Raw genomic sequence first — 26004 nt, 5'->3', positions numbered from 1 at the left:
AGGGATTCACGGCGTATAGGTAGGTATATCTATAATATATGTGATCGGTCCGCATTACACGTCAATTAGGCACGAAACATTGGATAGGGCAATCCTCATTCTTTCGAGCAAAATAAACGATGACTCATTCTTTCACCGGTCGAACCATAACTTCATTGCGTCAGAACAGAACATATGAACTTTATTGCTTGAAATGTTGAAATGAAAGAAAGCGACGTTAATGACTATTTTGTGTAACAGGCCCAGTCTAGTGTAATGCACGCAAAAGATGGCGTGCTGAGGTACCAAATGTCAGATCAGAAGTACATCAAGCGAGGCTGGACGATAATGCCCAAAGAAATTATCATGCAGAAGGTTTGTTATTGGTTAACTGGTTTTACTGCAAACTTGCATATAATGTATTGTACAGTACAGAGTAACAGAGTAGAGTACGTATCTAACTCTAAGTATTTATAAACTTGTGACAAAGTCACAGAGCCGCTTTTACCCAGTAACGTTTGATAGCTTATCCTTAATAATAATACAGATTCTCTCGGTATAGCTAACACGCCAGGTCAACTCTTCTAGTTCCCGACCACTACAAAGTTGGACGTTAGTGGAAAGAGAAGTCAAACTAGGTAAAGATAGCAAATAATATTAATGATAATGCCAACATTATTAAAGTCTAGGTCACACATCACCTTCCCAAAAAGAGAAGACAATTTAAATCGTTATGATCAACCGTTATTTAAGTATTCAAATAAAACGAGTATGTATAAAACCAATTCGTATTCGTTCGCTATATTAGCATAAATTTTAAAAATATAATTGTCAACTTATCTGTAACAATTTTGCGCCAAATTTGTAACTCGGATGTAAGCTGGTTACCTACAGCACAGGCCTCGCCTAGTGTAGGAGCCAGGTCAACGTTATAAGGGAAAGCACAAGCGATGTTCTCTCAAATTCTGTATTGTTTAGCTTAATTTCTTCCTTTTATGATGAATGTTGAATTTGTGTAGATAAATAAATGTTTTTAGTTTTTTTTTTTTCAAAATTAAATATCCATAGCTCCAGTCCATATACAGGGTGGCCCATTCAAATCGGTCAGTATGGGAAAGTCTGAAACTGTAAGACATACGAAGATTTGTTCTTAGGAACCATGTCACCGATTTTGATAAAAAGAAAAACACGTCAAAAGGTCACTTTGAACACCTACTATGATAAATTAAAGTATGTGAAAAAAATGCATTTTATTCATTTTAGACTATGTTTCTTAGAGATATTTACTGCTTAAGACCTACACAAACGATATCTGAATAGAAATAGTGTAAGTTTATTTTTTCAAAACAACCGGGTTCGATTCCCCAGCTGGGTACACTTTTTTAGTGAGCGTCAGAATGGCGGGTGTACATCAAGCAATCCTGGTGTCGTATACGTCAGGAGTTAGTGCTAGCAATGTGCCAAATGTGCGCCAAAATTTGAGCAATGTGCTCTTTGAACTCCAGAGATATTTAAGAAATTAATGACACCCGCCATTCTGACGTCAGGTTGGCGGGTGTACTTCCAGTTCTAGCTAATGGTTGCTTACTCGAGGGTGAAAGTACTGCCTAAGGTTAGTGCTCGCAATGTGCTTCCACATGTATGAAACACACACTAATTCAGAGAGCCGTTGAAGAGTAATATGGGATTGAATAAATATATCTATAAGTATCACTTTTTTGTGAAAAGCGCCTGAATGTTAATGCTGCATTGCAGGTAATGAACATTGCTATTTTATTTCAGCAGGCGTTATAGACATCTTTATTCAATCCCATATTACTCTTCAACGGCTCTCTGAATTAGTGTGTGTTTCATACATGTGGAAGCACATTGCGAGCACTAACTTTAGGCAGTACTTTCACCCTCAAGTTAGCAGCCATTAGCTAGAACTGGAAGTACACCCGCCAACCTGACGTCAGAATGGCGGGTGTCATTAATTTCTTAAATATCTCTGGAGTTCAAAGAGCACATTGCTCGAATTTTGGCGCACATTTGGCACATTGCTAGCACTAACTCCTGACGTATACCACACCAGGATTGCTTGATGTACACCCGCCATTCTGACGCTCACCTTTTTTAGGGTTCCGTAGTCAACTAGGAACCCTTATAGTTTCGCCATGTCTGTCTGTCCGTCCGTCCGTCCGTCCGTCCGTCCGTCCGCGGATAATCTCAGTAACCGTTAGCACTAGAAAGCTGAAATTTGGTACCAATATGTATATCAATCACGCCAACAAAGTGCAAAAATAAAAAATGGAAAAAAATGTTTTATTAGGGTACCCCCCCTACATGTAAAGTGGGGGCTGATATTTTTTTTCATTCCAATCCCAACGTGTGATATATTGTTGGATAGGTATTATAAAATGAATAAGGGTTTACTAAGACCGTTTTTTGATAATATTAATATTTTCGTAAATAATCGCTCCTAAAGGAAAAAAAAGTGCGTCCCCCCCCTCTAACTTTTGAACCATATGTTTAAAAAATATGAAAAAAATCACAAAAGTAGAACTTTATAAAGACTTTCTAGGAAAATTGTTTTGAACTTGATAGGTTCAGTAGTTTTTGAGAAAAATACGGAAAACTACGGAACCCTACACTGAGCGTGGCCCGACACGCTCTTGGCCGGTTTTTTTTTAATTGTATGAATGCAGTTTTTCTTTTTATCGAAATCGGTGACATGGTTCCTAAGAACAAATCTTCGTATGTCTTATAGTTTCAGACTTTCCCATACTAACCGATTTGAATGGGCCACCCTGTATAATGTGCATCAAAATCTACAATAACCTACCCATAAGCATTAAGAAAAAATTACAGTTCATTCAACAAGAAGCTTACGAAATACTTAATAGAAAACGTGACTTTATCATGAAGGAATTTTTTGAAAACTAGAATATATTAAAACATTAAAATGTTCTCATAGCAATATAGGTATTAAGATTTATAAAATAATAGGTATTAAGATTTTTAGTTATTAAGAACTATATTTGCAGTGTCCTTACAGGGTTCATAGCTGTGCTACACTGACATGTACCAACTTATGTACCTATGATAGCAATAAATAATTACTGATTACTGAATATTCCAGGTGCCAGTGTTCCTTATGCGTCCAGCTGGCCAAAAATACGACTGGCTGGAGATGAACAGGCACAGGAAGGTGTTGGTGTACCCTTCAGGAGAACTGCTCGTGAATTTCGACGAAGATATAACACGACTATTTTATAAGAGCGGAGAAATGGCACTGGAGTTATACAACACAGAAGGTAGAACTGTCACTCTTTACCTACACTCTTATAGGATAGCGACAAGTCCTTTACAAATTGTGATATTTTCTATTTTATTCTAATCTGCCTAGACTTGGTACACGATGCTTCTCTGATTCTCCAACTAATTGATATCGGTTCTGTTGCTTGTGTTCCAGACGGACACGGGCATAGACTGGTAGTATACAGCACGAGCAAGCCTACCGGCCGATCTCAGCGCTGCGTGCTCGCTGTGTTCGACTACAGCGGCAAAGGCGTCGTGTACGACCACACCGGCCAGATACGGTAAACACTGCACGCTGGATACCTCCTAAACGAGTGGTGGTGTAATAATCACAAGCCGTCCGGCCGGCGGCCGTGCACTGTGTGAACTGTGTCACAAGTTACTAATAAGTCAACGATCACTCTTACAAAGGGAATGTACGCGCTTAGTGCTTATTCATGTTTGATTCCAGATTACAATACAGCCAAAGAGAAGGCGTCGTGATCGACCGCTCCATCGGGCCCCACACGCACTGGAGGTGGCACAATCTGGACGACTTCCACCTGGAAACCGTCGTGATGGAGAAGCTGCCGCGCGTCATAGACCCGGCCATCCTGCACTACGCGAAGGAGGACCACCACAAAGCGGGCCGGCACCCGGTGCCCGGCGAGGTCGTCATGAAAGCCATAGAGGCGCACAAAAAACTGGACCATAATTTTGTGAAGAGGTATTGCCCGTTTCAAATCAAAATGAAGGCGGTTAAGATAAACGAGTATTTTTCGCTTAAAATCTTCGAGCAGTCTTCGATCATTTTGTCGTTCTCGGACGGAAGGAAGGATATAAAGTTGAACGTAGGGATGGTGTTGGATCCGAGCGTGGTGTTGAGCGAGGAGTTGGTGGAGGCGGGGGACGTGGCGAGCGGAGTGGAGGGGCCGCTGGAGTGCTCGCGCAGCGTGGAGCGGCTGCGCGGCGCGGTGGCGGGCGCGCGGGCGGCCGAGCGCGCGCGCCGCCAGCGCGAGCGCCGGCTCAACGTCACGCCCTCATACATCTATCAGAAGAATCGGGAGCGGTTCAAAAAGTCAACAGTGTGGTAGACTACAATTGACTGTTCGAGATGTCCAAGACGTTTTCTAGTATATACAATTAATAGGAATGGAAAAGAGAAGATTTTAGTATGGACACATCCTTTGAAAGTCGAGAGAAATTCCTATAAAAAGTTTTTGAGTTGAGATTCTTTGGTGATGTTCCACATTTTTTTAAGAAGCTATGTAACCCTAGATTATGTTTTAATGTGAAATTGAGATAAGATATCTATTTATTTATGTTAGCGTTTAAGTGGTTTGTTAAGCGACAGTTTAATTTATTATTTTTTAATAAAACAATAAATTAAGTTTGACTTTTGTTTATTTACATCTACACGCAAAAAGTTATAGTAGATAAAGAAATCTATGAAATAGGTCTGAATAAGTAATTAAAGTGAGCTAAAATTTATAAAAAAGTTCAATTTTATATATACAATTTATTTTGGTGCTCTCAGAATAAACATTAAAGTATTTAATAAATAGTATTTACATACCTATACCATACCAGGTCACATAAAAGAAGTAGAGGAAATTGATTTCTGTATACTTTACTACCTTAATGGCTAAATATTTAGTAGGTAACTCAAATACTACGTAGAGTAGTTTCGATAAACTTACGAGTTACGACATTGATTATCCTTTTATGTGTGTTCACGCAGCCATCGGCCCTCAAGCGCGGTATGCGTGCGAGCGGCACCCTGTGTGTACAGTCACCGGTATAACTGATGATTTCTGTACCTTGTCACTTTAACGTCTTGTTTGAAATGTTATACGAAACAGTCAAACGATTAAAAGCGACAAGGTACAGAAATTATCACTTATTTATGCCGGTGACTGTAAAATAAGGCGCAACCCGTGCAGCTTGCGATTCCAGCTGTCTGTGAACGTCACACGTGTATGTGTGTGTTTTCACGCATCACGCAGTCACGCGCGGGTCGGCGCGCATACGCGGTATGCGTGCCAGCGGCACTCTGTGCGCATGAGGTGCAGCTGCTGCGAGTGTGTGTGTTTACGCAGCCACGCGCGGATCAGCGCGCATGCGCGGTATGCGTGCGAGCGGCACTCTATGCGTGCGCATGAGATGCAGCTTGCGTTTCCAGCTGTCGGCGAAGGAGCGCGCGCAGGCGGGGCACTGGTACGGACGAGCGCCAGTGTGCGAGCGCATGTGTCTAGTCTGAAATATGTGTACAAGTTTAATAACAGAGGTGTGACAAATTTAAAACATGATTTTCCTGTTTTTATACGAATAACTTGTCAAAGCGACTTTATGACAACTATAATTAAGTGCAATAACTAGAATTATAACAAAGAGGATCGAGTATTATACAGTTACTGTCAAAGTAAAATATGTAATCACAGTGCATAGACTGCCATCTCTCGACACAAGCTCAAAACTTTTAAACCTGTTTTTTTTTTATTATAAATGGGCTTACTCTTGGCCACAGACTAGCCAAAGGCAAAGACGTGGCCTACGATGGAGTGAGCTCGCCCAGAAGATGCCTGTTTTGACAATTTGGCCCATATTCTTAGCTTGATGTGTTAAAATGTCAAATATTAATATTAGCGCCATCTAGCCGAGCGTCCCCCAAAGGTGTAACGCCATCTAGGCCACCGTACCTATCTATATCTATATGGTTCTGAGATACGTTTTTTTCTTAGACTGTAGCTGTCTATACAGAGTTACATATGTCTTTGATTATAATAATTACCAGAGCAGTAGTCAAACAAGGGCAGTCTTATCGACCTAAATGGTATTGGGTCCGTAAAACTACGAGTATGATAGTTACCAAGGCAGTAGTATCGAAGAACCGCTTGTCGCACTGGCGGCAGCGCAGCGCGCGCGCGCGGTGGCGTGCTTCGTACCGCCGCAGGCTGGACGCACGCCGCTAGTATAGTGTAGTTACTCATTCAAATTACTGAGTGAGTCATACCAGAGCTGTAGTGTCGAAGAACCGCTTGTCGCACTGGCGGCAGCGCGCGCGCGCGCGCGGTGGCGTGCTTCGTACCGCCGCAGGCTGGACGCACGCCGCTAGTATAGTGTAGTTACTCATTCAAATTACTGAGTGAGTCATACCAGAGCTGTAGTGTCGAAGAACCGCTTGTCGCACTGGCGGCAGCGCAGCGCGCGCGCGCGGTGGCGTGCTTCGTACCGCCGCAGGCTGGACGCACGCCGCTAGTATAGTGTAGTTACTCATTCAAATTACTGAGTGAGTCATACCAGAGCTGTAGTGTCGAAGAACCGCTTGTCGCACTGGCGGCAGCGCAGCGCGCGCGCGCGGTGGCGTGCTTCGTACCGCCGCAGGCTGGACGCACGCCGCTAGTATAGTGTAGTTACTCATTCAAATTACTGAGTGAGTCATACCAGAGCTGTAGTGTCGAAGAACCGCTTGTCGCACTGGCGGCAGCGCAGCGCGCGCGCGCGGTGGCGTGCTTCGTACCGCCGCAGGCTGGACGCACGCCGCTAGTATAGTGTAGTTACTCATTCAAATTACTGAGTGAGTCATACCAGAGCTGTAGTGTCGAAGAACCGCTTGTCGCACTGGCGGCAGCGCAGCGCGCGCGCGCGGTGGCGTGCTTCGTACCGCCGCAGGCTGGACGCACGCCGCTAGTATAGTGAAGTTACTCATTCAAATTACTGAGTGAGTCATACCAGAGCTGTAGTGTCGAAGAACCGCTTGTCGCACTGGCGGCAGCGCAGCGCGCGCGCGCGGTGGCGTGCTTCGTGTCTCCGCAGGCTGGACGCGCAGGCGGCGCGGAAGCCGCACGCGCACGCGTGGGGCTTGGCGCCCGTGTGGATACGCATGTGCACGGCCAGGTTGCCCGCTGTCGGCAAAAGGGTATGTTAAGACGCTACGATACCCCTCATTTCTCCATACAAACGCTCTCGCCTGTTTCCTCTCTGGTTTTTGAAGCTAGATCAATGGTTTTTTCAACACAGACTTTTATTATCAATATCTGTGTCGGACCGTTTTGCTTTTTTTGATATTTTTGTTTTAAAAGGAATTAGAGCCTCTCAAAGTTGGCCAAAACGGCTTAATTGAATTTGCCAGAAAGAAAGGCGTGGTATTCAAAACTGAGATCAATTATCCAAAAAAACGAAACGGTCCGACACAGATAATTTCCTTGTCATTCTGATTTCCAAATTTCGTATCGATTGGTTAAGTTTTGGAGGAGGAAACAGTCGAGAGCGGAACCTCGATTTTTGCAGTTTTTACGCGGGATTTCGCGCCTGAGCTGCAGTTGTCCCTATCGCACCAAATTTAGGGGCGGGGCTAAGTTTTTATATACGTACACTGAAATAAAGTGATGGGAAATACTCGACATCTAATGTCGATAATCTAGTGATGTGAAAAGTTATCGATATACTACGTCGAAATATCGACATACCGTGTTTGACGAACTTTTTAGTTAGAAATACGTACTATTATATGTTAATATTTAAAATTGGTGGTCCAAAAAAGACCAGTCTGCTCCGAGACCACGGGGACAATGCCGTCCTTGAAACGTCGGAGGTTAGTGTTTAAAACATAGTAAATACGCGATTAAGTCCCGTTTGCAATTTTAAATATGTGTAAAAATCGCGAAAGTTTGAATCTGTATTATATATTCTGTGGAAATACTAAGTCCATATTTTTATAAGTATAGGTACGTAACAATTGCATACAGGTATAGGTTTATTTTATACATGCATAACTTTTCTCGTCATTGTGGTTTACTAGTAACAATTATAAAGTTATGCTGTATTTTACGATAGATTCCACGAATATTAGGCAACTATTTGGTATTCGGTCTTTTCAGCCATTTTGCCGAAAATTTGGTATTCGGTCATCATTGTTTATTTATTACTATTCTGCCGAACACCAATTAGGTAAGTAGTTATATTAGTCATATTATATGTACTTATTTACACACAATAAAAACAGACATAATATTAATAATTTAAGTCATGTTTTAAAATATTTAAAAAAACGATGGGCCTTATTTAGTAATACATAGTTTGTTCAGGTTGGTACCAGTACCTGCCCTTAATAAGGCCCAGTGCTTATATTTCTTCTAAGTTTTATCAATCATGCCGTTTTGTATATTTTCTTCGCAGACATAGAATCAAAAAATGCCCTAAATAGTTACTTCTCTAAATAAGGCCCATCGCTCGCTTCTTAAGTTTTATAACTTTGTGTAAACATTGTGTTCATGAATTCAATCATCAATTTTTGTGATACGTATTTATACTACGGTCTGTCGTCTAAAACACATTTATTCAGGACTATGCATTTAGGATGTGGCACTCTAAATTAGAGGGGTTCAAGTCTTAACAAGCAGTGCGTCAAGGTCAATGTGGTCAAGATAGGCAGACTTTATTTCATATTAAGTTTAAAGGGACAAAATTAGGTACTTAATTAAAGTAGTGTGGGGTAGCCTGCTGTCCTACGGGGCAATAAATATTATAATGTATTGTGTTTATGTGTATTGTGTATCATAAGTACTGGGCGTTTGCGGGGTCGCCTTCCACTCTGAGGCCACCACTCAAATACTGGCGCTGTTGATAGCTCATCTTTGAAGATTATATATCCGATCCATCTCTATTTCCGCAGCGCTACTTCTTGGGTATCGAAGGTTGTGAACATGTGGACACATGGGCGGAATGGGCCTTATTTCATACCTGCATCAAATAAGACCCATAGTTTTTCTGTTTAATAATACTTACTTTTTACTTTTTTACTTACTGCACGAAATTTTTGAACCATTTACACTTATCAAGTTATAAAATGTACATAACATTTCGAAACTTAATAGCCGGGCCTTGTTTGCATTGACATTACATATGCCCTTAGTAGGTAGATGAAATGAGTATTTACCAACGTTTTAATTCTGCGGTAACAAAAATGCTTTGCCGAAAAGTATAAATAAGATCTAAATAATAAAAGTATATAAAGTATCTATACGTTTAAATAGCCTAGGTTTAAATATAGCTGGAAAATTAGTTAAGCATTTTTAGGGTTCCGTAGTCAACTAGGAACCCTTATAGTTTCGCCATGTCTGTCTGTCCGTCCGTCCGTCCGTCCGTCCGTCCGCGGATAATCTCAGTAACCGTTAGCACTAGAAAGCTGAAATTTGGTACCAATATGTGTATCAATCACGCCAACAAAGTGCAAAAATAAAAAATGGAAAAAAATGTTTTATTAGGGTACCCCCCCTACATGTAAAGTGGGGGCTGATATTTTTTTTCATTCCAACCCCAACGTGTGATATATTGTTGGATAGGTATTTAAAAATGAATAAGAGTTTACTAAGATAGTTTTTTGATAATATAAATATTTTCGGAAATAATCGCTCCTAAAGGAAAAAAAAGTGCGTCCCCCCCCTCTAACTTTTGAACCATATGATTAAAAAATATGAAAAAAATCACAAAAGTAGAATTTTATAAAGACTTTCTAGGAAAATTGTTTTGAACTTGATAGGTTCAGTAGTTTTTGAGAAAAATACGGAAAACTACGGAACCCTACCCTGAGCGTGGCCCGACACGCTCTTGGCCGGTTTTTATGGTTGGTATGCATGTTGGTAACCACGAAAAATGCACATTTTATTACATTATGATTATGGTAAGTAATTAAATAATTATATAAATATTGGGGACACCTTACACAGATCAACTTAGCCCCAAACTAAGCAAAGCTTGTACTATGGGTGCTAGGCGACGATATAGCGCAGGACACCATCGCGAGCGCAGACTTCTGGCCGAAAGGTGTGGTTTTTCGGCGATTCCGGGGCAACTTGCCGAAGCCTACACCGGGACAAACGATGCAACGGAGCCACGCTGTTACGTCATCGCCCAAATAAATTGTTTAGTTTTAAACTTTATTGTTTGTTTTTTTTTCATGTTCTTACTTACTGTTTTTTTTTTCTTTTTTGTTATCTAAGTTTCGTGACGCATTGGTTTTACTGTAATGTCATGTAAACATGTTTTTACTAATAAATAAATAAATAATACATACTTAAATAGATAACATACATACATACAATCACGCCTGCATCTGTATAAAGGGGTAGGCAGAACACATGAAACTACTAAAGCTTCAGTGCCACTCTTGGTAAATAAGGGGTTGAAAGAAAACGAAACTGTGACATTGCAGTGACAGGTTGCCAGCCTCTCGCCTACGCCACAATTTAACCCATATCCCATAGATAAATACAAAACCATACTTAAATAGATAAATACATACTTATATACATAGAAAACATCCATGACTCAGGAACAAATATCTGTGCTCATTACACAAATAAATACCCTTACCGGGATTCGACGAACGACGAACGACGACGGGAATCGAAGACAACATTAAAATTAGGTAGTTAATTAAAGTACTTTGAAGTAACCTGCTGTCCTACGGGATAATAGTACATTACGATACAAGTGCGTAAAAAAGGAAGTTCGAAACGAGTGGCGATAAATTAAAACACGACCAAAGGGAGTGTTTTAAATCGACACGAGTTACGAATTTCCTTTTCGCACGTGTATCGTACGACGTTTTTCAGTACAGATGAGCCTCCGAAGTTTCGACCTGCCATATAATGACCCACTTCTCGCACTAGTGCGTAAAAAACACCATCTGTACTGAAAATATTATAATATATATAGGTATCCATATATTTTTATTCTTTTCCTTCTGGCGACCGTCCTTTGTCACCCATGTTTCACAACTAAAGAGTAAGACGAAATTGACGAGTGAAGATGCTCTGACTGAAACAATTACTTTTCATATTATTAATGTTTACCATTACACACAGAGCACAATCTCATCGGTAAATATTGACAATTTTACTTTATTTCGACGTGCGTTTATCATAGCGCTCTTGAATAATACGATTTTGTAAAGAAAATATCTCCTAGATACATACTATCAATTGTGTCGCTTAGTTTCAAACTTGGGTACTTAAATCCATTCTGCTTTAAGATTGAATATATTAAAAATATATATTAACCTTGCAGCAGAATGGATTTATCCAGGTTTGAAGTTAAGCGACACAATTACGCTTAATTCGGTATGTAAGAAATACCTTATTTTTTGTTAAGTTACTGATGGGCCTTATTTCATACATGCAGCAATTTGGGAAAAGTGCACCTACTTTATGCACAATTGCACATGGACCCAATTTTTTGACCCATTTACACTTATCTAATTATAAAATGTACATAACATTTCGAGACTTTTAACCGGGCCTTATTTGTATGTAGATTACAGATGCCCTTAGTTGGTAGATGAAATGAGTGTTATATACGTTTTAATTCTATGGTAACAGAAATGCTGATATGTAAGTATAAATAAGTTTTCAATAATAAAAATATCAAAAGTATCTATACGTTTAAGTACCGATACCTAGGTTTAAATTTAGCTGGCAAATTAGTTAGCATTTTTATGGTTGGTCTTGTTCTGTGCTAAGCCTTGTATTTCTAATGCTAGGTAGGTAATATGTATACACAACCATAGAAAATTAGAAATATAAGATGCATATGTAGCTTTCCATCTGAAAAAGGTCCTTATGCTTCATATGCAATAAGATTTTGTTTGGCAGATTTTTTGTTAGAATTCTGCTAAAAAGTTCTAATTACTTTGGAACATAATCCGGTGTCTGGTAATATAATAGGTACCAAATTGTTACCTAGTTAAATTTTCCTACGCTGTCACTTCTGTCAAACATGTGCAAAAAAAAGAATAAGATTCACATACATTTTTGGTAGGTAGATACTGTCAACCAATTATGTAGAATCCTAGGCCACTCCAGAACCCTGTCGTATTGACACCGTCATTTATTTGCTACAGAAGTCAGTTTTACTTTTACTGTGAAAGGGTCTAGATTGGCCTATGACCTAGGATTCAGATTAATTGGTTGATTGTACGTACCTACTCCTATAATATGGCTTCTCTTTGAAATCGAAAAGGTTTTAGCTTTTTACATACCGAATAACTTTATTTCGCTAACAATGTGACTCTTAAAAGAAATCATCTTTTAAGATAATCACATTATGTATAAGATAAGGAATTGTTTCTACCATTCCTTAAAACATTACAAATTTGCATTTTAGTCAAATCAGTACACTTAATATCTTCACGGAGTCCAAAACATTATGCATCAGAAATCAGAAGTCCGAAACTAGACAAATATACAGAGCGCTTGAGCGCGAGTAAGTACTTGTGCCGGCGGTGGACACGGGTGTGTGCGTGCGCCACGCGCACGCACACAGGGCCTCTCTGTGGGTGCCGCCCCCGTCAGCGCGACGGCGATAAAGACCTAAAAATCTCAAATTTGAATTCGTGCTTCGGTATCGTATCCTCTTAACGTACATACTCGTAACCAGTAATGAAATTGAAAATATGTTTTAATGTATGGAATGGAGGTAAACACAAATGAAATTAATTAAAAAATGTGAAATCCACAATCATTGTTAAATGTCTTTTTTGTTGTCTAATCATTAGACGTATTTTTATTTTGCGTACCTAAATAGCGAAAACTACATTTCAACTTTCTTCTTTGTTATACATTAGGTTTAGGTCATTAGAACCTCACGGAAAGTACGAACAAATTGTAATCTTATTTTAAAAAGTAACGCTTTTATTCAAATCATAAACATAGGCATGTCTAATTAATAGGAAAACAGCTCCCCTTGCCGACCTCTGATCATAAATGTTTAAGTTACCTAGGTAATAAGGGTAAATAAAAGGTAGCTAGGTAAGGCTTAATAATTTATTATAAAACTATCTTCCGCCCGCATGCTCCATACAAATTTTGCCCCCCCATATTAGGGAAATGGGGGTTTAGAAAGACACAAAAAGTAGCCTATCTCACTCTCCATCCCTTCAACTATCTCCATTAAAAAGTCACGTTAATTCGTCGCTCCGTTTTGGCGTGAAAGACGGACAAACAAACAGACACAGTTTCCCATTTATAATATTAGTATGGAGGAAGTATGGATATAGCTGTACCTTGTTTGAAACTCCAGCCGCAGATGTAGCAGAGATGGGGCTTGTCAGGTTTGTGGACTATTAGGTGGCTCTTCAAAACACTCTTCAACTTAAAACTGTAAGGCAAAAATACGAACTTTTTATGACTGAATAATTATTTCATTGTAATGTCAGATGCCAGTGGGACAAGATTTTAGAGCACAAACACAACAAACAACAAATGACAAATACAGACATGGAATGTTTACGATATTTTTACTAATCGCAATAAAAATGTGTTTAGTTGAGAAACAGATATTTTCGTTTCCCATACAAAAACATGAGAACACAAGAAACTTCCTATATATTTGTATTGACTAAATACATACATACAGTACTGAAATGAAGACATACCTCATATTACAATGGTCACACTGGTACGGGCGCACTTCTGCGTGAGTGCGGGCATGTTGCGAGAGTTCCTTCCGCCTTTTATAGCGCTTGCCGCAGGAGCAAGCATACCGCCGCTCAGTGGAGTGTGTCACGGCGTGGACGGAGAGCTGGGACGGACGCTGGAATGCTGGAAATTATTATTATTTCGTTTTAGACAGGCAGCTGATGCTGGTACGTCTAAATCATAGTTCACTTTGCACAATTTCACTTCTTAGATGGTTTGCAATGAAAGAATGCTTTGATAAAGTGTATGATCATGATCAGTGAGCTGTTTCGAAGCGATTTAATAAAGGCAAAATTTGTGTGTAAAGTGAAAAATGAAAATGAAATATTTATTTTTCAAGTAGGCATATTACAATGCGCATATGAACGTCAAATAAAGCTACGCCGGCTCTAACCCTACGCCTCAGCCTCGAGAAGATTTCAGTCCCCCCTCAGTTGGGAGGGGGGTATCCACTATGGGACCGGCAAGAAACTCGGCGGGCAACTTCTTTTCAAAACATTACATCTTATAACTAACATGCATTAAATAACAAGATACAATTTAACATGCAAAAGTATTCATCAAAGAATATGAACAGACTAGGTACTCTATGGAAATTAATTTCAATAAATTATATTATTGCTTAATACGTTCTTCTTCAGAGAACACATATCAAATTGTCACAGAAGAAAAAGATAATATGAATCTCAATATCATTAAATATGTAATTTACCTACACAACATAAAATATAAAATATTTGATGTGCTTTCTTATCTGAACTGTGTCCTCTATACATAATACAATTATTTTAATTGCTATTCGTTTTTTGTAGTTTCTGGTTCGGGCCATGCATGTTTGTCTGTCAAATAGTCCTCGACTCTGTAATAAGCCTTTAACATCAATGATTTTTTTAAGTAGTTCTTAAGAGCTGGGAGGGGTAATCTCAAAGCAGTGTCAGGTAACTTATTATAAAAATGAATGCATTGCCCAACAAATGACTTCTGTACTTTACGGACACGAAACTTCTTTATGGCAAGCTTATTTTTGTTTCTAGTGTTATAATTATGAATATCAGAATTCTTAGTGAAACAGTCTAAATTCTTAACAACATAAATTATACTATCATAAATGTATTGGGAAGCTATAGTTAAGATATTAATTTCTTTGAAGAGTTCTCTTACTGATTCACGTGTTCCTAAGTTGTAAATAGAACGAATGGCTCTCTTTTGTAATACAAAGATAGTCTGTATGTCAGCTGCTTTGCCCCAAACCAGAATACCGTATGACATTACACTGTGAAAATAACTATGATACACTAGGCGAGCTGTCTCAACATTAGTCAGTTGCCTGATTCTCCTAACGGCGTGTGCGGCTGAACTTAATTTGTTTGCTAGTTTCCTTATATGAGGACTCCATTGTAGATGTTTGTCCAATGTTAAGCCAAGGAAAAGTGAAGAACAGATTTAGTTCCCTTAAGTAGACTTACATAGAAGTATTATAATTTTAAGCCATGTGACTTAGTTACTTACTCTTAGGGCATTGTGGACAGCTATAGACCTTTCCATTGTGCTGATTCCTCATATGCTTCTCAAACCAGACCTTAGACAGGAACATTTTCTTACAAACTGCACAGACATGCTTCTGATTTGACACTGTCTCTGTTTTTTCTTGTGTTTCTACGGCTTCTATTGTGTCTGGAGGCTCATCGGTTACTGTGTCTTCAGGTTCAAATGTAGAAACTTCATCATCTGGTACATCTTTCTGTTCTGAACGCTTTATTGGCTCCACTATAACAGTCCGTTGAGTCAACAGGTTTGTGAGAGTCTCGTTGACATGTTGAGCCTCTTTTATAAATGTGAATGATGATTCTATTTTTATTGTACAATCATAGCAGAATTGCCTAGGTAGTATGTCATTTTCTGGTATCTGTAAAGGAAAATAACAGAAATTTATCTAAAATCTTTAAACAAGCAATATATGATGTATATCAGCAATCTCGGAAACAGCTCTAACGATTTCATTTTTGTTATGTGTGGTTATCAGGGATGAATAAGCGATCTAGCTTAGCCTTAGTTCCAGTCCAGTTCCGGTCCCGGTCGAACTCTGAACGAAGCTGGGACGCCCTGTCGCCCAGTTACTTTAATATAATATGCCTACGCAAGTGCAATTCTTTTTCTTCCTTGCGTTATCCCGGCATTTTGCCACGGCTCATGGGAGCCTGGGGTCCGCTTTGACAACTAATACCAAGATTTGGCATAGGCACTAGTTCAGATTCAGATTCAGATTCAGGGGGTAACTCCAGCCAGCAGATCCTGCTGCAAGGACTAGGAAGGGGAGACTACAGGGGGAGGAGATTTTGATACGCAATAGCGCTGACAGGCTCACGTGACTCTGATGATTGAGCCTAAGAGGCAGCGAGTCGTTGGATATGTCTGCGTCACATCTCACCGACTAAGACTCGAACGCAGAATCAGACAGAGTACGTTTGCAAACCGGCTCATTACGCAGCAACCCCTGCTGCCCCGCCGTAGGCCCCCGCAGCCTGTCCAAGACACCAGAGCACCCAGTAGATAGGGTTGGGAGTGTAGGGTTTGCAGTCAGGATAGTAGGAGAGACGGGAAATTTGGAGCCGACCCGAATACAAGGCATCGTAAAGTCAGCGTTGGGTAGATAAATACTATACTTGGTGTGTAATAAATATTAGGTGTGAGGATATGTGACTGCATTTAAAATACACCCTCCCCTTTGTCTCACTTGTCATTTCTTCGTCTCGGATGTATCAGACGGAAGCTGGCTAGCTTCCGGAGGGGCTTCTCCCGTCTTCTTTTACGGTTTCAGAGCCAGCTTGATGTCGTTGCACGTTGTAGTTGTGTTATTTCAGCGATAGTGGAGTATATCGGTAGTTTTCTATAACTCCACGGATCCCATGTATACTATTCTTCTTTGTCTTAATTCTTCCATAAGTAGTCTCTACGCGTGAAGTGTGTAAATATTGGTTGATTGCTACATTGCCACTGTTAGGATCACCCACAACACTTTACTATACGTTAACTAAACAAATGACACTAAAAAATCAAAACGTAACTAAGTAATTGTTAAATTTGGTAAATATTTCACACTGTAACTGCTTTCACTGTAAAATAAAACTGAGGCCAGCATTCTGAAGATATTGTAGCACAGTTCTCGGTTTTATTCAACCGGCTGCGCAGCGCATTCTTGATGATGAGAAGAAGAAGAGACAGAGTAGGTACCTATGTAATAACTACGAAGAGGGTTGAGTTGAGCACTGTTCAGATAATGAGTTATTTTTTCTGTTGCTTATTTAATTCTCGTTGATAGTCTCATTTCATGTCATTCTTTGTGAACTCGATGTATTTCTTATTTCTTGACAGACGACACAAACACGTGAGGTTTAGTACAAACAGTTTGAGTGTCCATAATATGAGCAGACTTGGCGAAGTAATAAGGGCTCCAGTAACGTTGTCCTGTTGTGGGTAAGTGCAGAGTAATGTAATAGTGTTGCTGGTTGTAGACGTCTACGGCGATAAGTTTGATAACACGTCCGCTGATGGGATAATTAAGAATGAATAACGTTTTAAAGCGCTGATGCAACTATGTATTACCATTTAGGCAAATAAGGGTTTATGTATTTCTTTGGTATCTTCTTGTGACATCTATTTCTTCAAGCTCATAAAAGACCCTCACAATTTTAGGCCCATACTTTCACGGTGCATCCATTCACCACAACACATATAGCATTAGATACACAAGTTCACTTAAGGATAGCACAGATAATAACAACGACAAATTATGGTAGTAATAGTCACTTCATCTACACTCGAAATCACTTAATAAGTACTATACTTCTGTTAGTACCTACTATTTTGACTACCACAAGTACCACAACACTAGATCGCGCCCGTATGTATTCATGTAGGTACCTAAAACTGAGAGAATAAAAATATAGTTTAATATAGTTGGCCGGTTTAGCCTGGTTTGGTAATAAAAGCGATTGTTATTTTTTTCTCTAGTAGGTAGCGTGGGTTCGAATGCCAGATGGGGCCTATTGTCTTAGTTATAAATTTGCGTCAGGAATTTGGAAAGACATTTGGATGAAAAGATTTAATGGGGTTTGCAGTTATATTATGGTCGGGCGGCCGGCCGTTAAACAACCCTATATCAATAGAGTATTGCATAATTTATATCCTTTTTGACCGTGTTTGGCAGAATAGCGGTGACTGGAGGCCAGATGTGTGCGTCTTTACAAGGAAATTGTCTTGGTTTTTTTAAGAAAGTAATTTATCCTTTTCTTTAATGGGAAGTTATTGGCTTGGTTTATGATTTGGAAGTGCAATGTGTTATGTTGTAAAAGTTGCCCAGATAGTGCAAGAAAACAGCCCGTGTTTTTTTCCTTTTTTTGAGTCTCAGATACTTGTTTGGTATTTCCAGCTAGCAATGTATCATTGGGGGTTGAGTAAGTACCTAAGGTGCTATTATGTAAAGCTAAGTAAAGTGAAGTTAGTATCCACACTATTATAGGTATGTTTTCCAAACTAAGATATTTCGTTACAGTTCTTACTTAAAACGGTACCAAAGGTATGATATAAAGTGTTATACAGCGCAAAAGCAATGGTAATTTTAATGCTGACAACCTGGTCAAATAGACATCGCTATCGGTTTTATTGAGACCAATAGGCCTTCTTAAATCAACTTTCCTGTCTAGTGCAGAACCGTATTATAGCGCTAGTTCTATAGACACATAACTTAATTAACTAATATAAACTATGCGGCCCGCATCTAATACCCGGGCCATGGAAATTGCGTAGTGGAAATTTTAGGTAATACAGTTTAATTGAGGTACCTGGACTATGTGACCTGTCTTACCTACCTAGTTACTAAAATAGTCAGGTATAATTATGGTAACGTCACGGCTATCGCTCAACGGTTCTGCGAGTCAATGTTAACTTTTGTTCTCGATTCATTAATTTAAAACTGATAAGTCGATGCTAGATTATAGATTTGAAATCAAAGTTAGGTAGGTGTAATAATAATAAGTTACTTAAAATGATAGCGTGTACAAATGATAGATATACATTATTGAATGTTTCGTTTGGTTATTCTTAAAATGTAAATTTAGTATTAAGTATATATGTTTAGTACAGTTACATGATATTTGTATCCGATTTACATTTTGTTACCTCGCCTAGAAACAAATAAATAATTACCATTAGGTTGAACTATGTGGAATACAAGCATACTATGTGTTGTGCTTATTAAATAGTAAATAAATAGTCGCGTTATATAAATTAGGCACAATGTGTATAATTAGCTAAACTGGGCGTATAATTGTAATCAGCTGATATCCCTTTCGTTGAGGCTTAACAACTTGGTCAAGCTAAATCTAGTTAAATAGGCACCTAAACCGGTGTTAGCGCTAAGTAAGACAACAGAGATGGAACGAGCTCACCAATTTGGTCGCAATGAAGGTGTAGTTAGCATCAGCCGCTGCTTCTCGACGTTGGGTAGTAGGCGCCGGGCCCAGGTTGGATATGGGCGGCGCGACGACGAGAGCCACCGGCACTTGGCTTGATTCGCTACTAAGTACTCCTAAGTATAGGTATTTAATCTAACACTGTCTCTAAAAATTGAGCAACTGTCACTGTAAGTATGTAAACACACTGCACACGCTTGTGGTGCGGGAAGAAGCTCGTAACTCGTACTGCGGATTGTCTGTTTGGATGCTACTGGGTGTTTTTGGTCTCGCACTGTCTCTATAAATTGAGTAAATAAGAAAACACACGGCACACTCGTAACGCGAAAACTATAAGCTCTATACATTTTAACACTACTGTCACAAAAGTCTGAAGTTAGGTACAACGCGTCGCGGGAGCTCTGGTCGGGTCGGGGCGCGTCGGCGGTATTTAGATGCACGTGCAGCGGTTGCATTTGGGATCTGGCGCGATGGGTGTCTATTGTTTCGATGGGTTTTTACGCGTTTATGAGACTTGCTCCGGACACAACCGTCCACCACGGCGTCCCAAATGGTTCTCCACCAAGATTTGGCATAGGCACTAGTTCTTACAAAAGAGACTGCCATCTGACCTTTCAACCCGAAGGGTATGCAAGTGCAATTATTATTTATTTAATTATTACAATCACAGGTATCTATAGTATAAATATACAGTGCTCCACAAAACTATGGTATAAGTTTGACACCCAATAAACTCATTTGGAAGGTAATCCTATGAATAAATAACATGTGTGTAATAATCATAGTTTAAGACTAAATTAATATTATACAAATATAACTCTAACAAGGCAGACAAACTTGAAGTGTCAATGAATGGAGCTGTCATAGATATAATAGAACAGGTTAAATGTCTCGGTGTATGCATTGACTCTCATCTAAACTGGAAACATGAGCTGGAGGCTATTGCATCATCATGCTATGCCTTATGGTGTCTTAGGGAGGTTATGGGAATCGATCAACTAAAAACAGTCTATTACGCTCTGATAGAATCTAAGTTAAGATATAGTATCAAACTCTGGGGAAATAGCTACAAATATAATATCAGCAGAGCCCTTATAATACAAAAGAGAGCAGTCCGTACTATTTTCCGCATACCCCCCATGGGTCGCGTGTAGACATTTTTTTAAAGAACTAGGAGTTCTCACTGTGCCTAGTTTGTATGTCTGCCGTCCTAAGGTAAAAGGCAGCTATTCGACATTTTGCCGAAATTGACTTATTGTAATATTCGTAATGTACAGGTTAAGCTGCATCTACCACTTTTTTCCGTTTTTCGATATGTTGCCCAGTTTCCGAGAAAATTTCTCTAAAAAGGCAGTATTTGCACTAATTTTCCAAGATTTCCTAGCCAAAAAAGCAGCTATTTAACAAAACTAAGCTAAATCAACGTATATGCAGATATACGTTTTTTTACGTTCTGGTTAGGTTGACATGTTATCCAGTATTACTAGCCTAAAAGTACGTAAAAGTGAAAAACTAGGCTAAAAATACGTACAAGACGTTATACGTAGTTTTAGCGTAGGATTGTGATCAATTTTTTAAACTGATACTAGTCTAAAAAAGCGTATATACATTTTTTCTGTAAAAAATGTCAAATACGTCATTTAAGCCTAGTATCGCTCGATTGTTTTACAACACAATATTAGTCTATAAAAACGAATAAGTGTTATACGTTCTTCTTATTTTGTATGGGTGTCATATTAAACGTAAAAAAACTTTTAAAATGAGTGAAAGTGCTGCAAACTAGCCTATAAAACAGTATATGCTCCAACCTTTGTCAATCCACCCGCCAGCCGAAAGATACTTTATGCTATGAAAAAGCCATCAGTGACGAGCTGCGAGCACCGGCGCAGCTTGTGGCTAGGGCTGCCATCCGTCCGGGTTTCCCCGGATTTGTCCTAGTTTGAAGGCCGTCCGGGGTCCGTCCGGGCGGGGTGTCAAGAAGTGTCCGGGGAAAACCCGGACACTTTTCATGTAAGGAAGCACCTCATTGAATTTAAGTATAAGTACTTAAATCAATTTATCAGCGAATAGGCTACTTGCCTCCTAGTCAAAACAGCTTCTCATTAAGAACTGTCAAAATTAATTTGAACGACTTGCTAATATGAAATCGAATTGAGTGACGTCACGGAAATTGCATTTAAAAATAACTTCTGTCCATGTTTTTCTTATAATTATGTGATGCTTTATTTCGTGTATATTATAAAATATTTTAGTTTAACTACAGTCAAGTTCCCTATTTAAGTTGACTGATTAACTAATATCTGTTTACATAATAAAAAACCAGCCAAGTGCGAATCGGACTTTCCCACCGAGGGTTCCGTACCCGTACAAACTTACAATGGTTAAAATAATCCTATCTCATATAACTAATGACTTGACTAGAAGTATAGGTATTAAATTAATGAGCATTATTGTTTATAGCGCCATATCTCGGTGAATTCGCTAACTAATTTGCGCTACCTGTATAGTATAATGGTTTCTCAGAGATAATTATTTGTTTTATAATGTTAACCGATTTCGTCAGTGTTTACTTTTTTTTTGAAAGAAATTTTTACGTAAAATCTCGTATAATTTTGAAATACGATATACCTACATCCGCAAGGGTGGTAAAATTAAAAGTTGAAATCTGAAAAGTTTTTGTCAATTAAAAAAAGTTTCCAAGACACAGACACGATTTTATTTTTTTCGAGTAATATTTAACATAAAGCCAATGTTTCGTAAAATTTAAATTTTTCGTTGTTGGTAAACTTCAGAGATAAGGTGAGGAGGGGGGCGGGGAGATATTTACAGTTTGCCCTCCTTTTAGTTTCGCCATTTTCTATAATTAATATTGATAAATAAAATAATACTTTCAATTTATAGCGGTTAACAATGAGATATTTAGTAATGTGACAGACGGACAGAGTTGCACCATATGGTTTGTACCTTTGTGGTACGTAACCCTAAAAAGAGACAAATTTTATTTTTTTGTAAGAAAAATTGTTTTGTTTTCGTTAATGTTTATTGCAAATTACACGCTGTGTGAAATTAAAAGAATAAATGGATGAAAATTAAAGGTCTTGTCTTTTAAAAATATTATTTTCGGACTCGTCCGGGGAAAAATGCGATTTACGTGAAATGTCCGGGTTTTTCTGAATATTTGTCCGGGTTTGGCGAAATTCGAGATGGCAGCCCTACTTGTGGCTGACAGTACGAGAGCGCAGCTGGCTTTTTTCGCGCGAAATATTGATCGAAACCAAACGAATTTAGGAAAAATACTGAATGATTGCATTTTTGATACGTTTTAACAATAATAACTATTGTTTACATTTCCTACACCATTTCTATTGTCATTTTTATTCGAGATACAAACATTTAACTCGATTTTCAGATATTATTGCTCGAAAGCAAATACGTCTTTTTAGCGTAGTTTGCGGTGGGAAAGTTGTTCGTATATAGTTTTTTTTGCAGCAAACACTATATGAGGTATATTAATATTCCACGGTTTAAGTATTTAACGTTATCCTTTTTGGTTTAATTTACAGTAAAACAAGTAAATAATTTGCAATTAATGAATGAGAACGTTAGAGATGAATGTTGATATAGAGAGGGAGGGGTAAATCCAAACAACGATGAATGGATTATGTGAAATAGGATATTAGAGAGAAAGATTATGAGTGTTGAGATGACGAAAGAGGAGAATGAAAGAGGAAGACCTGTTCTACCTACCCCACATAAAATGAGATAAGGGTATGAGGAATAAGAAGGAGAAGTATTGGCAGTAGTCTACATTTTCAACTATGTTTTATGTTACAAACATGGAATATTAATATGAATATAATAGGAAATTGAATATGAAAATAACCATATTTTTGATAACCAGTATCAAAAAGCATAGGCATGTTCGTGTGAAAGTTAGGCCTATATAATAAACACGGGGTCATCTGCCACTGTTTCCAGAAAATCCATTAAATGACTATTTTGTTGTAGTCGAATTCAATTTATAACTAATTATTTTGATTGACTTTGATTTTGATACTCTCTATAAACTTTTGGATCGCAATTTTTGTATTGTAACATTGTTGAAGATTTTTATGGTTACTAATCCAGTCATTTCTGAATTGCTCGATGTTATCTGTTTCTTAGCTTAATTCATTTCAGGGTAGTTCGACGGATTTAATGTTTTCGCAACAAACTCGACATCATTCTCTTGATACCAGACCGGTACTTGGCGAGCGTAGTGAAAAGCAGCTTAATCGGACCAGAAGAATATTTGATCCCTGTACTTTCATATACTTAAGCAGAACCTGCTTATGAAGGCATTCTTTCTTGTAAATCTAGGAATGTAAGTTTCCTTAAACAAAAAACGAATGGACAAATTACTTGCCAAACCACTTTTTGCCCAAATTTTTCGCAAAAAATCATTTTATCGTAGGTATTTGAACCCTATCAGAGGTTGAGGTACCTCTTGGTCGTTTAACTTCCGAGCTCGAGTTTTGACGGGAGATTCCTGAGTTTGGATGCGTTTTGGATGTATTTGTTTCATGTATATAACCAGCCGCAGTGAATGACGCTCTTTAGCTTACTGAACTATTGCTACATATTCGCACAATCTCTAATAGAAATTGGTAAAATTGTTTTTTGTTTGCAAACTGTTCGTCACATAATAATTATATAGATAGATTTAGATTTTTAGATTTCTTTATTTCATGATAAAAATTACACGATAAATTTGTTACATGCCAAAGTTATGTTTATCTTCTCATCATGATCGTCAAAAATTACATTATGAATTGAAAATAATAAAATGAATAGTTTCTCCCAATAAGGATCGTCATTTACAAAGAGAAATACACAAAGCACAATAAAATTAACAAATGAAATAAAATCAGAAATGAAATACACAAAGCACAATAAAATTAACAAATGAAATAAAATCTATTAATATTATCTTATCTAATATTATCTTTTTCTCTAATTTTTTTTATAGAAAAGAGCCAGGTTTTTGGAGCGACCATGAAATTCTTCTAAACTGTATGTATAATTCATGCGAAACCATTTGGTAGTAGGTAGTGTAAACTGCTTTCTAACTCACATCTTGTGCGGCCAATTTCATAGTCATCCAAATCCTTTGCAGATAGATTGGTCACAATTAAAACCCGTTGTTGTTCTACCTCTCATCTTGGCATTAAAATTACATAATTATAATTTATTTTGCCTCCAATTCTCAGAAGTGACGCGATAGATTGACATATGACATATGATATAAAAATTGACCTTTTTACAAAGCAAAATAACAAATTGACCTATTTCATCATTACTTACTAACTTGTTTCCATTAGCAACGTAAGAAAGTTTCCACAAAACTCCGAATTAGTACACGTATGTTTAGTATACAGACGGCACTCTTATCATCTAGGCTTTGAGGAAAAATGACGATTAGATACTAATAATTGACTACTTACTGACTAATTTAAAAGAGCAGGTATTATTGTGTACTGTAAAAGTTTATTATATTATATTTATCACTATCCAAAAAGAATCGATAGATCTAGTTTTTTTTTTTTAAGTAAATAGGGACAGAATGGCGTTTTCTTGTTTCTTTAATACATACGTTTTTAAACGACGTATTTGCATTTTGTTCCAATTTCTTCCAAATATACTAATCTATAAAGCCGTATATACGATTTTTTTGATATTATGCGTTCTTTTAGACTAGCAGTACAGTCGAAAATCTGGAAAACTCACTAGGATACTAATTAAAAAGGCCGAATAACTACGATACTGCCTTTAACTTAGAATCTCGAGTGCTAGATGGGCATTGTTGCTAAGCAATAAGATAGTATGTGATTATATACGGCGTTATAGCCTAGTTTAAGAGAAAATCCTAGATTAGAACACCGTATAAAGCATGTTTTACGCTTTCTTGACTAGTAATATCTACCATTTTTGAAGCTTAATACTATGCAAAAAGGCTTTTATCGAATTAAAAAAAAAACAGTCGCTGTACAAACACACAAATAATGTCTAAAATAAGTTAACACTTATACCTACTATATACAAAAAGAAATAATGAAAAAAGTTAATCCGTTTTGTAGAAATTCAAAAAAGAAGGTTTTTTGCGATTATCTCAAAACTAGCTTTTGTCGAATAGCTGCCTTTTACCTTAGGACGGCAGATGTGTTGGTGTTGCTGACAAAGCTTATAAAGAACGAGTCTGTTTCAGAGCAACATGAACGCTTACTTACGCGCACCAAAAACATGAAAGTGAAGTTTCATCCTAGACTTGAGGTTGTTGCACATTCCGCTGGTCATCAAGGCATATGTATTTATAACCGGTTGCCTACTGAACTCAAAACAATTACAGATTGCTCTTTATTTAATAAAGAATTAAAAAGTTCTTATTGAGAAGTTGTTTCTACACCGTAGACGAAATTTTTTATAATGTATAGTAGGTATCTAGATTTAGCATTTTTATCGTATACCATCATATTTAGTTTTAAGGTTTCAAACACAATATATCTAGATTTAGCATTTTTATCGTACCATCATATTTAGTTTTAAGGTTTCAAACACAATACCTGTATTGTTTCTTGAATAAATATATGAGTATGAGAATTTTATTTACCTGGATGTTCGTGCAATGTGTGAACATGAAGACGGCCCGCTGGTCAAAATTTTCAAGTTCCCACGAGGCCACTTCTTTCATACAGCTCCGACACAAGCGAGAAGTATCCATTTTATTACTTTATTTATTTATAAACATTAGGAAAGGACCA

General features: G+C 38.1%; 2 protein-coding genes across 2 annotated transcripts in view; one reads left to right on the top strand and one right to left on the bottom strand.

The window, feature by feature from the left end:
* The window catches only part of LOC125241238, a 6733-nt gene extending 2078 nt beyond the window's left edge, over nucleotides 1-4655 (top strand). The window contains exons 4-7 of the mRNA XM_048149605.1: nucleotides 241-354; nucleotides 3101-3275; nucleotides 3434-3560; nucleotides 3731-4655. Coding sequence (XP_048005562.1) covers nucleotides 241-354; nucleotides 3101-3275; nucleotides 3434-3560; nucleotides 3731-4352 — 1038 coding nt within the window. The 3' untranslated portion in view covers nucleotides 4353-4655. The remainder of the gene's footprint in view (nucleotides 1-240; nucleotides 355-3100; nucleotides 3276-3433; nucleotides 3561-3730) is intronic.
* LOC125241239 (zinc finger protein 37A-like) lies at nucleotides 4651-26004 on the bottom strand. Its single transcript, XM_048149606.1, has 6 exons — nucleotides 25854-26004; nucleotides 15246-15642; nucleotides 13694-13859; nucleotides 13322-13416; nucleotides 6991-7163; nucleotides 4651-5514 (listed from the first exon to the last, which is right to left on the bottom strand). Exons 1-6 carry the CDS (start codon nucleotides 25962-25964, stop codon nucleotides 5350-5352), a joined length of 1107 nt encoding a protein of 368 aa, XP_048005563.1. The 5' UTR covers nucleotides 25965-26004; the 3' UTR covers nucleotides 4651-5349.

This window comes from Leguminivora glycinivorella, chromosome Z, assembly GCF_023078275.1.
Source record: "Leguminivora glycinivorella isolate SPB_JAAS2020 chromosome Z, LegGlyc_1.1, whole genome shotgun sequence".
In the NCBI taxonomy this organism is placed as follows: Eukaryota; Metazoa; Arthropoda; class Insecta; order Lepidoptera; family Tortricidae; genus Leguminivora; species Leguminivora glycinivorella.
This window is presented reverse-complemented; position numbering and strand designations above follow the sequence as displayed.